Below are 14,255 nucleotides of genomic sequence, written 5' to 3' on the forward strand. Positions count from 1 at the left end.
TGCGAAAGTGAAAACCTCAACCAGGAGGCGCCGAGAGCAGTACGGGGCGAAATCTAAAGCGAACGAGCAAACGAAAGCTGATGACAAAAAAAAAAGAGGGTCCTGTTCGGGATGTGACAAGAATGGGTGAAAATTTAAATGCAAACCAATGCGCAGAGCTCCCTACGCTTCCATATGTGTGTATGACAGTGTCGGCAAATGAGGTTAGGTTCGGCAGTGTTTTTGGCCGAGAGCTGGATAAGGGCGGCAGGGCACGAGAGGTGCAAATCAAATCAAGTTCAACTTGATCGAGCAAAAAGCGGTGTAAAAATCATGCCTTGCTTTACTCGTGTTTCGTGGCTTACTTGGTACAAACTTTGGTCTTTTTTCCCACGCCACCATGATGGTTGTCTTATGGCTGCACGGTAGTGTTGGGAGCAGCCCAAGGCTGTTCCGAGGCTGAAGAAAATTCTGACCTTCCCCAGTAATAAGCGGAACCGGCTCCAGAGTCCCCACAGATCCAAGTCCAAGACTCAGTTCCAACGACTCCGAAAATCACCCACGGCTCTGAATGCTCCGAACCAACGACTCCGATCCCAAGGCTCCGAATCCCACTGCCTCGAACTCATGACTCCGAACCTACTGTCCCGAATGGGATGTGCGTCCGTCGCGTCCATCACTACTGCACGGTGACAACTATTCGGTGAAAGTCTCCCTGATCGATCATCACCCGCAAGCGATAACATGCGGTGTTGGTGGTGGTTTTTATCCTTTTTTCCCTCCCAATGTACGTGCGTGACTCGGTTCCGATGAAGAACCTTTACTGTGGCTGCCTCATTTTCGATCCTTTTTCTACATGTATGAGTATTACCCCTGAGTGATAGAGACACACAAGATGGTGAGCGCAATATGATGTTGGAGTTTAAATGCGTTCGATTATCGAAACTCAGTCACGTTCGCATGGGTTTCAGGAAGCAAAACTCTGTGAAAGAAAAAAAAAGTTATAATAAAAAAAAAAGCACCTACCTAAAGACACATGCTCACGCACCAAGAGAGCAAAAGCAAAACCAAAAAAGAGAAGCAGTTCGATGGCTTAGTCGAGGGGTGAATTTTAAAGCTTGGGAGCTTTGCCACAACCAGCAGACGGCATAATGCGAGTCGTGGTGAGTCGAATAACTTTCTAAGTTGTCCTCATCCTCACAGCAACGGTATCGCTACACGTTCGGCGGCTTACCGTAAGCTTTTACGCGACAAAACTAGCCGTCTGGAACCGGCCAGACGATAGGGTGGACGGTAGAGGACCGAAGGAAGCGCAGACGGTACGAAATTAAATTGAAAGTGAATTACCGTACCCGGAAATGGTGTTTCTGGCAAAGCCGTGTGCCGTCTGCGTTCGGTTCTGAAGATCTTCCGCAACCAACCAATCCGAACCAAAGTAGTCGCACTCGAAAAACAACCATTGTTTTGATGTCACTGGGTGTGAACGCTCCCACCATTATCGTGGAAATGTTGTTGTTCCCATGAGCATCCCTTGAGCAGTTTGGCAACCTGGCAAAATGGAAGGGAGATTTACCGGTTACCGGGAATTCGGTGTCGTATTTAACGCGCAACCGATACGCCTCGAGACCTCAGTCGCTCGTACACTAAAGGGATACACGCGCGTACCGGAAGCAAGGGTGCAGTTTAAGCTGGTGATTTGGTGTTGTGTTTTGTGTCGATTGTGTGTGTTTGTGTGTGTGTTGCTGTGTGAGTCCGGGACGCGTGTTGTTGGCGTTTCTAATCTCCGTATCGAACATGATGGCGTCCATCAAAGCGTGCTGTTACGTGAACTTGACGGTAGTGACAGTGCTGCTAATAGTGCTGTCATCCGCAACGAACGCGCAGCTGTCATTCCACAACGATCCCTCGCAGAACAGCTTCTCGATCAAGCTGCCCGCCTTCCAGCAATCGTTCACGCGCTACTTCGGCAATCAACCGCAGGGTGCACTGTTGCAACAGCAGCTACAGCAACCGCAACAGCTGCAACAACAGATTCCAAGCACACTGGTAAGTGCACCAATCGAGATAAGACTTTAATTTTAAAACACACTGGTGCTCCGTACCAATGACCGACCTAGCCGGATGCGCCATCAAGCATACGAGAGGAGCTGGTAGTGGGGTGAGACTCAAGATGAAGTGATTAGTTTACAGGCAACGATGTCTCATTTTCTCGCAAATATTTCAGTCAAGTCAGTGCTGAAATGTTTCAAAAGATTGCTCAGATGTACATGTTAATAGTCTTGTACTTCTTCAGTCTTGTACTTCTATCAACAAACAGCGGGAGAGTCAGATCGTCAGTCACCATTACGAGGGAAAGGTTCGAATAGAGTTTGAGCCCCGGGTCTTGTCTTGTAAAGATCGGCGCCGTTGGCACCTTCATCATCGTGTTACTAGTTGATCATTTTTCTAGTTGGGACATTACTAGTTGTTCTTCGAAATCTTGTACATCTGAACCAGTTCCTTATAACATTTTCTGGAGTATCAATCAGAATTCAGAATTCGGATTCTGTTTGCTTATCTCATACCTCATATCTCACTACTGGGGACTGGTCTGGAAGGGATTTGAGCTCCGGTCCTGCCGTGTGAAGATCCGATCCGATCCAAAGATCCTGACAACCGATCGCTGGTATTACTGATATGTGTCCTTGAAAAAAAAAATCTTGGAGAACCTATCTCAACTTCATCAGCCAGCCTTAGAGATTCTTCAAACGTATCCAGTTTGTCACGTTACCATCCTATACAAACCGCCACAAACCAAGAATGTATGGGCGATAAAAACTGAAGGCAAAGGCATGTAACAAGAATAAAATTGCATTGCAACTAGCCACTAGCACCGTCGTTAATAGAAACGTTTTCCGACGCGAATAGTTACCCAACCCAAGCCAACGCCGTGATTATTGAGCTCTGTTTACGATAAAATAAAATAAAAACTCCAAAGTTTCCATATCGCTCCGAGGACTTCTTGTGTGCCCGGTGCACATTGCGACACACTTGAGAAGAGAATCCTTGCAAGCTGTTTGTGTGCAAGGGTGTGTGTGTGTGCATATTATCATTGCAGTAAAGTGGGCGTTGAGTGTGCTTGTTACACTGCTTGCAGAGCATTCGGAAATACAGCGCAAACAGTATCGAGTGTGCTTGGTTCGCTTTACCCCCTTCGCCCGATTTTTGCCGAGGGCCGAACCGAGTGCAGTTGGAAAACAGCAAAACCCTCCGGTCCGGACAGACAAAGGATGGTAGAATTTTCGCCGGTGTTTCACCGCAGGCAAACAGCGAACACAAACAACAGCAGCATCATAAAAAAAAATCCTTTATATTATTGACTGTTCTGGGTTTGTGCAGTGAGCTGAGCACGTTGGTTGATGCTGATGCAAATCCATCAACGTTCGGCATAATTGCATTAGCGGCGAAGTTTTCCTTCGCCCAAGGGAGCAGAAACAAAGGGAAAACAACACTGGGAACGAAAACAACAGCACGGCACAAAACGCAATAAATATCGATACTCTTGGAAGCGATTGTTAATAAGAGGCAGAGCAAAGAATGAACGGAGTGACAGGTAGTGGAAAGCAATTGCTGCAAAATATACTCAGTAGCTGCTGGGAACGAAATTCTTGTTGTGCTCCACGTTTCAGCTGACAGGTTTTGCATCCTTTTCTACGCTCGCACCTGGTTGAAGGTGTCTACTTAAGTTTTATCTATTGTACCTCCCATTCGGCTGCCTCGCTCTCGTACCATTGCACCCGATGGTGGAAGTACCGTGTCGTGAGGAGGTAGACTCCTTGCGAAGCATCCGGTCTTGGGTTATTTTCTTTTTTAATGTCAGTTTCGTTACTTGCCCTAAGCAACGGCTCCCAGTGTCTACCTTCTCTAACGAACTGCACTCTTCTTGTACGCCAAACACTGGCTTGCGCCAGTACTGACGGCCGCCATGTTGTGCACAAGATGGCGCAACCATTACCGATGGTTGGACCGCTCTCCGGTGCGAATACGCGCCATCAGGATATCACAGCAACCGTAATCAAATGCACATTCATTTAGTTTCACCTTGCAACGAAGCGAAAATGCTTCTGACATTGGCTAGGTAAGCGGAAAAGATGAAGGTGAAGGGATAAGGGTTGCCAGCCGACGATAGAGACATAAATAGGAATGAATGGTCGAGTGTTTTTCTCTCCCGCGTATCCAGTGCCATTTTTCTGCGTGGCAGCGCTTTCTGCCGCTGACGTATCCACGGCACCGTATCCTCCTCTCGGCCCTCGGCCAGACCAGTGCCGGATGTCACCGCACCGGTGCATAAATTGTCAATCTTCCTTCCCCTTCGCTGACTCAGGCACCAAAAGTTACCGGCAAAAAAAGGGCTTCTTTCTTTCTTTTAGGTCTGCTACCATGAATGCAACACTCATTTGAAGTCCTAGAGACCGGTGCCTCGTACTATCGTGTACATTGCGTGTTTGTTTGAACGTTTTTGGACGATGTTTTACCACCCGGAAGCGTGGTCCTCTGTCGTCTCGGTTTGGTCCACCGCTACCCACTATACTATTGATTACCGGATGTATCTCCCAACTGCAAGAATGCAGGACTTGTGCCGAAATTATGCTTCATTAATTAACATCCATATCAAGAGTGCGGAGCCGGAGCCTGCTGGAGTACAGCGGGGAGGAGAGTTGTGTTTTTCCTGTCGTATTTCGTTACTTTTCGGGATTTTGAGCACACCGGTAGCTGACAGCAAGACTTGATTTTTTGGACGCTCTTAATTATGTATACGTGCTCGGTTTTGCTATTGGAAAGGCACTACCTCGGTCAAGATGAAACACAGCGAGCGCCTAATATCAAAGATGGCACAGCATTTGTGGTTCTGCCAAAAGTAATAATTAAATTACTTTGCCCATTACGGGACAGGGAAAACGAAAGCTACATAATTGAAGAGTGTTTGTGGTGGTTTTCTCGGAAAGCCAACAACATCAATGAAGTCGACTGCACGTCAAGAATTCTGAGAGCAAAGCTAACCTGGTATCAATTTCCAATTAGTCTCGTATTTTACGATGCACAACATGCGCCACCAGAACTCACTTTTTGGTTTGCTCAACTTTCCGCCATTTTAGACGCATCCATCACTTATCGGCAGCCAGGCACAAGCTTACCAGCAGCAGCAGCAGCAACCGTTGTACTATAGCCAGCAACCTCAGCAACAATCTCAGTCGGACGCTCTTAACCGCTACGTGGCCCAGTTCCCGGACCAGCCACACTACACCGTACAGGAGAACTACATCAATCCCAACATTCGTCTGCGACTGCAACAGCAGCGCCTTCAGCAGCAACAGCAGCAGCAACAATACCACCCATCGCAGGCTAACCAATATCAAGGCTTTACGGGAAGCTTTGGAACACCTGCCCAAACTGTACCCACCGCACAGGATGCGAGTGCCTACACAAATCAGGTAAGAATGCGCATCGGAACTACTGCCACGGTGCCGTCATCTTCATTCGGATTTCCTCCATCTTTCAATAACAAAGCAACAACAACCGCAGTACGAGTACGTCCAACAGACGACCGGTGCCGAGGGGCAGCAGGAACTGCTTGCGCAACCACAGTACCAACCGGCCACGGGACAGTTTGGAGTGCGGGGCACCCAGCAGCAGCAGACGGGTAACGAAGGCGAAGCGGCTACGGCGGCTAAACTGATCGGCGTTGCCTTTTCACCGTCGAATGAGGTGTCGCAGGTGAAGTTTAGCAGTGGTGGGCTGAAGTACAATTTCTAGGGTTTTCATTCGCTTCGTACTGTTTTGTTCGTTTAGGTAACGTTTGATCGTTTTGTTTTGTTTTATCTAGTGTAAACGTTCTCAATAAAATTTGTTTGTTTTACTAAATTTACTTAAATTTTCTTTACGTACTTGAAGTCTCGATACTGTGACTCGGTGGTCTGTTGACTAAGCTGGTCTCATGGATAGCCATTGTTTACATTGACAGCTTGAAGTCCATTTTTGACAGGTAGGTTGGGGTTTCGGTCCGATGGAAGGGGCGACAACGGCGTCGGTCTTCATCTGGCGGGACCGAAGATCAAATTCCCTCCGGACCATTCTGATCCGGAGTAGAGATCTGATTATAAAAACTTGGGCGGTTATTAGCGAAGTCTAGCAAGCCATTCAATGGCCGAAAATGTCCACGGAAGATTGTAAATCCAGAAAGAATACTGAATATAAAAGAGGTTTTATCGGATCTAACAGATCGGATCTGCTTCCTCCCATACTTTGGGGATTTTGATGTCGATCGGATAAAAAGTAATTAACGAAAACTTCAGAAAACTTGTGAACATGGCCTCTATAAGATATCTACCCAGTATGATCCTAGTGAGTAAGATGTTACGATAAACGATACGTGCAAATCCTCTAAATGGATCTAAAGTGATCAGTGTACGAAAACTGCTTTGAAGCATAGTGAACTGGTTAGGGAATTCACACACTGCATGATTTATTTTCCCAATTACATCTCAATATACCACACATTGTTCGGAGAAACGTCGAGCCGAGGCTGTAATGTAAGGCCTTTTTTTTCCGGCTGGTATCTACTCACATTATCATCTCGGTACGAATGAATGAGTTTCCAGGAATAACGAATTTAGATCCCGGTTCGGTAAGCGGTACAGATTTTCCAACTGCACAACGTACACACACACACATCATGGACGCAGTGCTGACGAGTTACCTCGAGGCGGAACGCATAGGAATTTGCATCAGGAACAACACAACCGGAAGGAGTAATCCGTTTCGATTGAACGGAGCTATCGGCAGGTTGTGGGACGGTGGTTGGAGAAAATCCAATGGCATGGATGCTTCACGTCCAATTAGTGTCCCGTGTATAAAAGGGTCGTCAGGCCTGTGCGGTGGGCAGCCATGTTTGGTAGCGTTTGCTGTCAACACCCTAGCATCCAGCAACCCACACACACACACACACACAGAGTCAGTCTGTGGTCTGTGGCCTCCGAGTTTCGGTGAGTAGATGTTTGCGGTCGAGACGCCTGCCAACCGTCGCCACACCGCCATAATAAACTATCTGATTGCCAGGTGCAGATAGCAAATAAAGTACCTGCAGTTGTTGCGCGTTTGTTGCAAACCGGGAACGTGAGAGCTTTCGCCCGAGCTTGGTCGATAATTGGAATCTCATTTTTGAATCCTGGGGCGCTTCATCCACGAAAGAGCAATTATTGGTTAAACTCAATCAGCAAATCGGCGAAAGCGGGGGGGAGCATTAGCCCTAATGCCCGGTGACAAGATAATGAATTTTAAGGGTCCGAATCTCAAGGGTGGGGGTGGATACAAAATGACCGTTTTTATTAGTTAAAAGCATCGCGCGTTTGTTTTTTTTTATGGCTGCTGTTGTCCCGAAGCATGCCCGGCGCGTGCCGGGAGAGTCCTGCTGGTTGCCGGACGTTCGCAAAGTTCGGGACTTTAAATTGCTTTTTTAATTACGGACTCAAGGTAGGACTCTTCTCCTGGGAGTTGGTGAACTTTGTGAATCTGCAGTTTGGTGAAGGGAATTTCTGTCGCAGGCAGACGGTCCGGCAGATGGCTGATGGGTGTAGCGGGATGCTTGATTTTATAATGCGTGATGGGAATTGAGTTTATTTACCAACGGTATTCCGCTGATGAATGATGGCGATCGAAGGTAAATGCAAAACTGCACGAAGCTGGAAAAGTGTTGTAAGGTTGTGAGTAATGGATGGTACCTCTAGTCGTTTTCTTGATGCTTTTGCTTTGGAAAAAGGTAGCTCTATCTAGTGGCATAGCTTGGCTGTTGAAGTCTAGAATGTCTTTTTAATAGGTTTAGTGTAACTGTTTTGATAAATCGTGTTATCCTCATCGAAATTAAGTTAGCCGGTTAGGTCTATTTCAAATTTCAAAGGTGGTGAGGTGACAACGGCGTCGGCGTGTGCTGTTGGAGTCTTCCGGATCGCAGTAGTTTCTAGAGCTTGTAGTGGATACGATTTCCCAGAAGTTATGATCGTTTCAAAGTACTAGAGCTCCTCTACCATCTCGGCGCCGATCTTCATACGGCAGGACCCAAGATTCAATCCCATCCGGACCGTCCTCCCGTAGCGAGGACTGACTATCCAACTACGTGGTAACGGTGAACTTAGACGTCGTTGAGTCAAGAAGAACAACATTAGGGACTAACAGCGACGATACGCAAAGTAAGCCGCTGTAAGGGGAGCCTCGAACTGAATAAGGGGCCTACCCTCGTTGTAGCAGAGCCCCATGTTAATATCATTCACCATCCCACTTCCCCTCATCCTCCACAGACACAGCAAAATCAGTCACTGGAGGATCCCAACATCCACTTCGCTTAGGGGCCTCCGAAAGGCAAAATACGCCAGCGGGGACTCTCCAAGACAAGCAGAGACTACCTGATTGATTTTGCAATATTTTAACTTTAATTACTTTCCTTTAATTTACTTTCAACTTTAATACAAACAAATTTTTCGTGGGAGGCCTGATCTATTTCTCAAAGGTGCATAATCGATCTAAACCAGTCAAAAAGTCGAGGTTATGTTTGGGTATTTGCAACACAAAGAGCTGTCGGGATCGAAAGCCCTATGCCAAGGTGTTTGTCTTCCTGCACCGCAGAACGGTTGATCAAATCTCATCTAAACATGCGCGTGTTTTTAACTTGTATCATATAAAGGAACTTTTTCAAGCTGACAGACTCTTGTAGAAAGATAACCTTAAAAACAAGCTTGCCCAATGAACAGAAAAAAGCGTCTTTGTATCGTCCTTTTCAACTGCGCTGTTTAAGACCCCGTTTTTACTCATCCTTTTTTTGCAATAACGCTCGTTTCACAATAATTCAGAGACCGTATCCACCCAAGTGGGAGTTACAAGAGCTGTCTTGCTTCGTAAACGATTTATTAGCGCATACGATCGAAACGATCGTTAATGGCGTTTCGTTACCGATTACGCACGATCCCCCCCCCCCTCCCCGTTCGACGCCATTTTTGTTGGCAAAGGGTGTAAAGCAAAACGCTAACTAGTGTCGCGTGTCGCGCCTATGCAATTGCTGTGCTGTGTGTGATGAATAATTGATGGATAATCCTCCGAATTAACGGCCTCTTCCCGGATTGAAGTGTGTGGCAAACCACAATCACAAACATTGATATAACGCACGCCATACTGCTTGATCTGCATGCCAATTATAATGCCGATTTCACTCGCTGTTATGCGATCGGCGTTGGACTTTTAGTCATCCAGTTTTCGATTTCTGTTTTGCGAGACTGAAAACAGACCCCATTCACAGTACGGATACAATTACGAGCGATTAAAGGCCGCTCCGAGTGGGGGAAAGCAGTCGAAAAAAAAAAAAGTTAAATAAAACATGACATTATCGAGCGTGATTTTGCGATTAAACCTGAAAGCGATTTGAGGCAGACACAGAAGTCGGTCTTGAAGCTCCAAGTAAGAGGGGGGAAAAAGTCAAGAAAATCGAAGAAAATGTTTCCCCTCGCACCGAGCTTCGGATTCAGGGGTACCGGTAGGGTAGTGCCTTAAAGTGATGCGAAAATGCTTTTGAGAGAAAAAGGAGAAGAATTAAAATATCAGTGGGAAATTGATTTTCCAACTTTTAGACTTCCGAGTTTGGTTTGGTACGCGCGTGTGTGTGTGTGTGTGCTTTTCTTTCGCCAGCCCCACGCTATCATTGTGAGGATTAAAATGACTCGCCCCACCACAAACAGCAGCTTTTTGGGGCAACCTTTTTTTTTTTTTTTTTTGAGGGGGCTTTTGTTACGTCCGGTTACGTGTCTTTTTTTTCCCATTCACCGAATCTGACACGCTGAAGGTGAGCGATCGGTTCTACCGGTGAAGATTTCTGGACCCGGGGGTTACGCTAAAAATAACAAGCAATATCGTTTAGAAAGAATGTCTCGAATTTCCGAACACTCACCACTTCAGCCCCTCCTTTCGGCCAGAAGGACGGCCGGGGGTGGGGGGGAGGGGGAGGGCAGAGGAGGAGGTTTAACGGGAGGGTTTGGATGTTGTTGTTTTTTTTTTCTCGGAAGATCATCACCTTTGCAATAGGAAGCTTTTTTTTCCCAGGCCCGATTGCTTTTTGCTTGCTCGTCGGAAAGGTCGGCCTTTGCTTTTCAGAATGGTTTCAGAAGGTTTTTTTGGTGTTGTTGTTTAAAGTCCTCATTCTTCAAGTGTGAGGCAGCAGCTCGACCGCGTAACACACAAACACACACAAATAGAAAAAAAAAAACAAAACTAACAAAGCAAATGGAAAGAAGATGGAAATCCCAAGCCATTAATTGCATTTTCATCTGGTGTACGTGCTCTGCCTCAAAAAATGTCCTTTATTGCCAGGAGGATTTTTATGGTTGTGTTGGCGTGCGTTTTACCACCACTTCGAACCGGGGTCTGTTTCAGGGAGAACAAAGGTAACACAAAAGCAAAACATCTTTGTTTAGTGCAAAATACCTCCGACCGTATATCGGTGTATGGGCAGCCACGCGAGTTCAGCGTTTAACCCCCCCCCCCCCCCTCCCTTGACCGGCAAAAATGCGCTATTAGAGCACGGCGCTCCACGAGATAGTTTTATTGCGGGAAGATAGTTTTTGTTCCTCGACGCTTTTTTTTCTCTAAACTATCCCGTAACGAGGCTGCAACATGATCGAAAAAATACGGATTGTGTCTAACCTGATTGAAATTTGAATCGATGCACAGTCGATGATGTGGGCCTGATCGAGTGTGGCTCTCTACACGTCGTGCACGTAACATGCAAATGTAGCTTGAGAAAGGTTTTTAGATGTTTTCTCTATAATAGAGTACCATAAAGTACTTGAAATGCTTGTATTATTTGGACTCAAATCTAAAGCAATACTTTCTTATTTTCAAATGGAGTTTAAAGATAGATTTCTAATACTTGGTATTGGGATGTTTTTGGATTTACCATTACTTGATCTGAGCTTCTTGACTTGTACATCGGTTTATCTGAATACTAAGCAACCAAAACCGAGCAAGTTATCGCTGCTCTTTTCGTGGGAAATACTGTTATTTTTCCGCAATAAATGGGCTTTTGGGGTGGAGAATTCAGACTGGAGTATTGCACAAAAGGATGCACGACTCAATCACGCATCCAACGGTATGCTGTACGCCACGAACCGGACTCCAGCCCCTCAACAACACCATTTTGCACCAAAATTTCCATTTTGAATTAACAGGAGGACATACCAGCTAGGAGGTTGCTTTTTTGCCGAATAAAAACACATCGAATTTCGTTCGGTTGGTAGAAAAAACAAACACCGCCAAGTGCTTTGCGCATTGCATACCTAGCGGCGCATAAAATGCTTAGAATTTATAGCTTGTTAAAAGCTCAAGAATCAAATTTGAATTTGAATTTTTACATTTGAATGTGGTACCTAAATTTGATACCACGACACCAGTTATCTCCTCGAATGGATGCTCTCCTGTCCTACTACCAATCACTCAGGAAGAGTTGCTTGACCCAACACTATCCACAGCCTTTTAGTTGTTTCTCATTCCATCAAAACTAATCGATAGAATACTCACCACGTTTCTTTATTCAATTCTAACAAATATGAGTAAATTAAATTTTATAAAACAAAGCAATTAAAACACAAACTGGTTAGTTCATCGCAGAAAAAAATATATATATATATTCATACATTGATTTATTAGAGCGTTTTTCTCTTTCACTATCTCTCTCTCTGTATCTCTTTCATTTCGTTTTACACTCACATTGGGTAGTGGTAGAGTGCGTGTTGACGCGTGTTGTTTAGTTATGTGTCAGTTTTCCTTCAACCAGTTTTGCTAAAGGTTTTCCATAATTTACCTTTAAATGTTTTTGTTGTTTTCCAAATGTGTGTTTGTGTAGGTTTTTTTGTTCTGTATGTTTCACATTTTAAGTAAGATTGTGTGTATGTGTGCGTTCTCTTGTTATTAGCTAGATAACCTTCCCATTTTCGTGTTATAGAATTTAATTTTGTTTTCTGAAGGCCCTTATAGATGCACATCAGCACAATACGGTCACCATTTACCTAAAAATTGTTATTATCATTATTCTCAAATACGATCGATCGTTCGACCGTACTCTCCGCTTAATTAACGATTTGAAATGCTGTTTTTCAATATTTTTTTTCATAGAGTTTTTGATTTTTATCTCCACACACAAATGTTAAATTTGTCATTATTGTTTTACAAAAACGGACCAAACGTCCCCCGATTCGGGCGCTACGATTTTGTTTCTTTCGTTCACTAGCGAATTGGATGTTGAATTGGTTTAGGGAAAGTTTGCACTACAGTAGATTTTTGCGCAACTTTGAAAATGTGTAGGAAATTTTGACAGATTGCAGAATAAAAGGAGTTAAAGAATTACGGAAGAAGGGACTGAGAAATATTGTGCTCAGAGACAGTATTAGTTGTAGTTGAGTTAGTTTAGAGTGTGTTTAGTCGTTCACTCCTATCAATCTCATTAGACATGTTTGTTTATAAATTCTATCGATCCTCATACAACGATGCTACTTACTGTGCCAAACTACGATGAAACCAATGTATTTGGTTGTTTGAATTCTTATTTTGATTTTTGGTATTTTTGTTATAAAAACTTGTTTACGTATTTATTATCCTAACAATACAACATTTTAATTTCGATGTAATTTTTGTGTTAGAACAAAAAAAAAAATATTAAAAATAAATTAAAACAAGTTATAAACGCCCAAGAAAGACACTTCTGTGCCACTAGCGTCTTCTTTCCTCATTATTCTAAATGGCGGATTACCGTTGCACACCGAACAATGTTTGAACACGATACAGGACGAGCACTTGCTTGACAGCTATCGATTAGTGGATGTTAGACGAGTGTTAAGCGGTACGCGTTCACGTTTGAACAGTGGAACCAGATTACTGGCAAAGCAACACGCAACACGTTTAGCACATTTTCCCATTTCACGGTAGTGTGAAGTTGTTGATTAAAAACATATAATTAGCCAGCAAACACCCAGGTCACAGGTCGTTCCGTCAACCGCAAAACAAACAGTCAAAACACCTGTCTTTGCACCGCTTATCACACGTTCCTGTTGCCAAACTAGTCTAACGATACGGTACCGAGCACACATGAGTTAATGGTTTAACTTATGTATTTTTTTTTCCTTTCTTCCTAAAGATGAAGCCACCCAGAACGTTGGCGCTGATTTCTAATAGTTAATAGTGATCACAATTTTGGTTCGTTTTGCTTTTGTTTTTTTTTACCGATCCCGCACGTTTCCTCCATAGGGGGAAGGGGGCCATCGTACGAGAAGGGTGTTTAAATTTAGTGTTCTTTTTCTCCCCCTCCGCTTACATATCACTAGCGAAAGAAAGGGAAAATTGTTCACAAAGCTTTCCAGTTGGAAAGTGTTTTAATGAGCGTTTTGCATCCTTCCCTAAATCTCATGTAAAGAGAAAAATACACACACACACGCATTAGATTTTTTTAAATTAAAATATATTGTCTTAGCTTTAAAACACTTTTAACAAACGCTTCTGTTTATCTTTTCTTCCTTTCTTCTTACGCTTACTACTTATGGCGCCTAGGTTGTGTTTTACCTGCACCACGAGAATGTGTTGAAATTGTTTCCTTTTAACAGCATTTAAAAGATCATCTTTCCAGTCGCATGGAGACGCCTGGTGGCGCACGTGCTAAATGGAGACGCCCGGTTTCTCACGTGCATAATGGAGGTGCCTGATGGCGCATATGCATTTACATATATTAAAAAAAGACATGCCTAACACCGGACCGTTTTATACAATGTGTGCAACAAGGAATCGGCCTCTCTTTCTCGCTGTTAAGAACGCTACATTAAACTCCAATAACACAGGTAACATCAAACATCAAACATCATTCTGTAGGTAGTAGTCAATCATTAAATACATTCAATTGAAACCACGGTGTTTTTGTTGTGTCGTTACCAAGGTCTGCTTTAAGCAATTAATAGTAAGTGAACCGTTAGTGGCTCCTGTACGGCAAAGCCGCTTCGTAGAAGGAGAGCTGGGTTTTGCAAATTTCCACCAGTGCGGTAGAAAGTAGAGCGGTTCGTTGCCTCGTGACGGTTTCTGCCTTTTTTTAAAACTTGCTCGAAATGATAGCACAGAGCATTTACACCTTATTGTAAAGGCAACACACACACACACAGTTTTGAAAGTAAGGATCTTGTTTTGTCCCACGAAAAAAGCTTCCTCCCATATTATTTACACCA

At 44.3% G+C, this 14,255-nt stretch overlaps 3 protein-coding genes across 6 annotated transcripts in view; 2 read left to right on the forward strand and 1 right to left on the reverse strand.

Annotated features, from left to right (window-relative positions):
• The window catches only part of LOC126558897 (V-type proton ATPase subunit d), a 401,974-nt gene that overhangs the window by 293,432 nt on the left and 94,287 nt on the right, over window positions 1–14,255 (forward strand). The gene's annotated exons all lie outside the window — the stretch shown is intronic.
• The window catches only part of LOC126556704 (negative elongation factor D-like), a 173,106-nt gene that overhangs the window by 5,799 nt on the left and 153,052 nt on the right, over window positions 1–14,255 (reverse strand). The window lies entirely within an intron of this gene.
• LOC126559767 (putative mediator of RNA polymerase II transcription subunit 26) lies at window positions 1,777–5,772 on the forward strand. The gene is made up of 3 exons (XM_050215944.1): window positions 1,777–2,025; window positions 5,115–5,450; window positions 5,527–5,772. Exons 1-3 carry the CDS (start codon window positions 1,777–1,779, stop codon window positions 5,770–5,772), a joined length of 831 nt encoding a protein of 276 aa, XP_050071901.1.

This window comes from Anopheles maculipalpis, chromosome X, assembly GCF_943734695.1.
Source record: "Anopheles maculipalpis chromosome X, idAnoMacuDA_375_x, whole genome shotgun sequence".
Taxonomy (NCBI): Eukaryota; Metazoa; Arthropoda; class Insecta; order Diptera; family Culicidae; genus Anopheles; species Anopheles maculipalpis.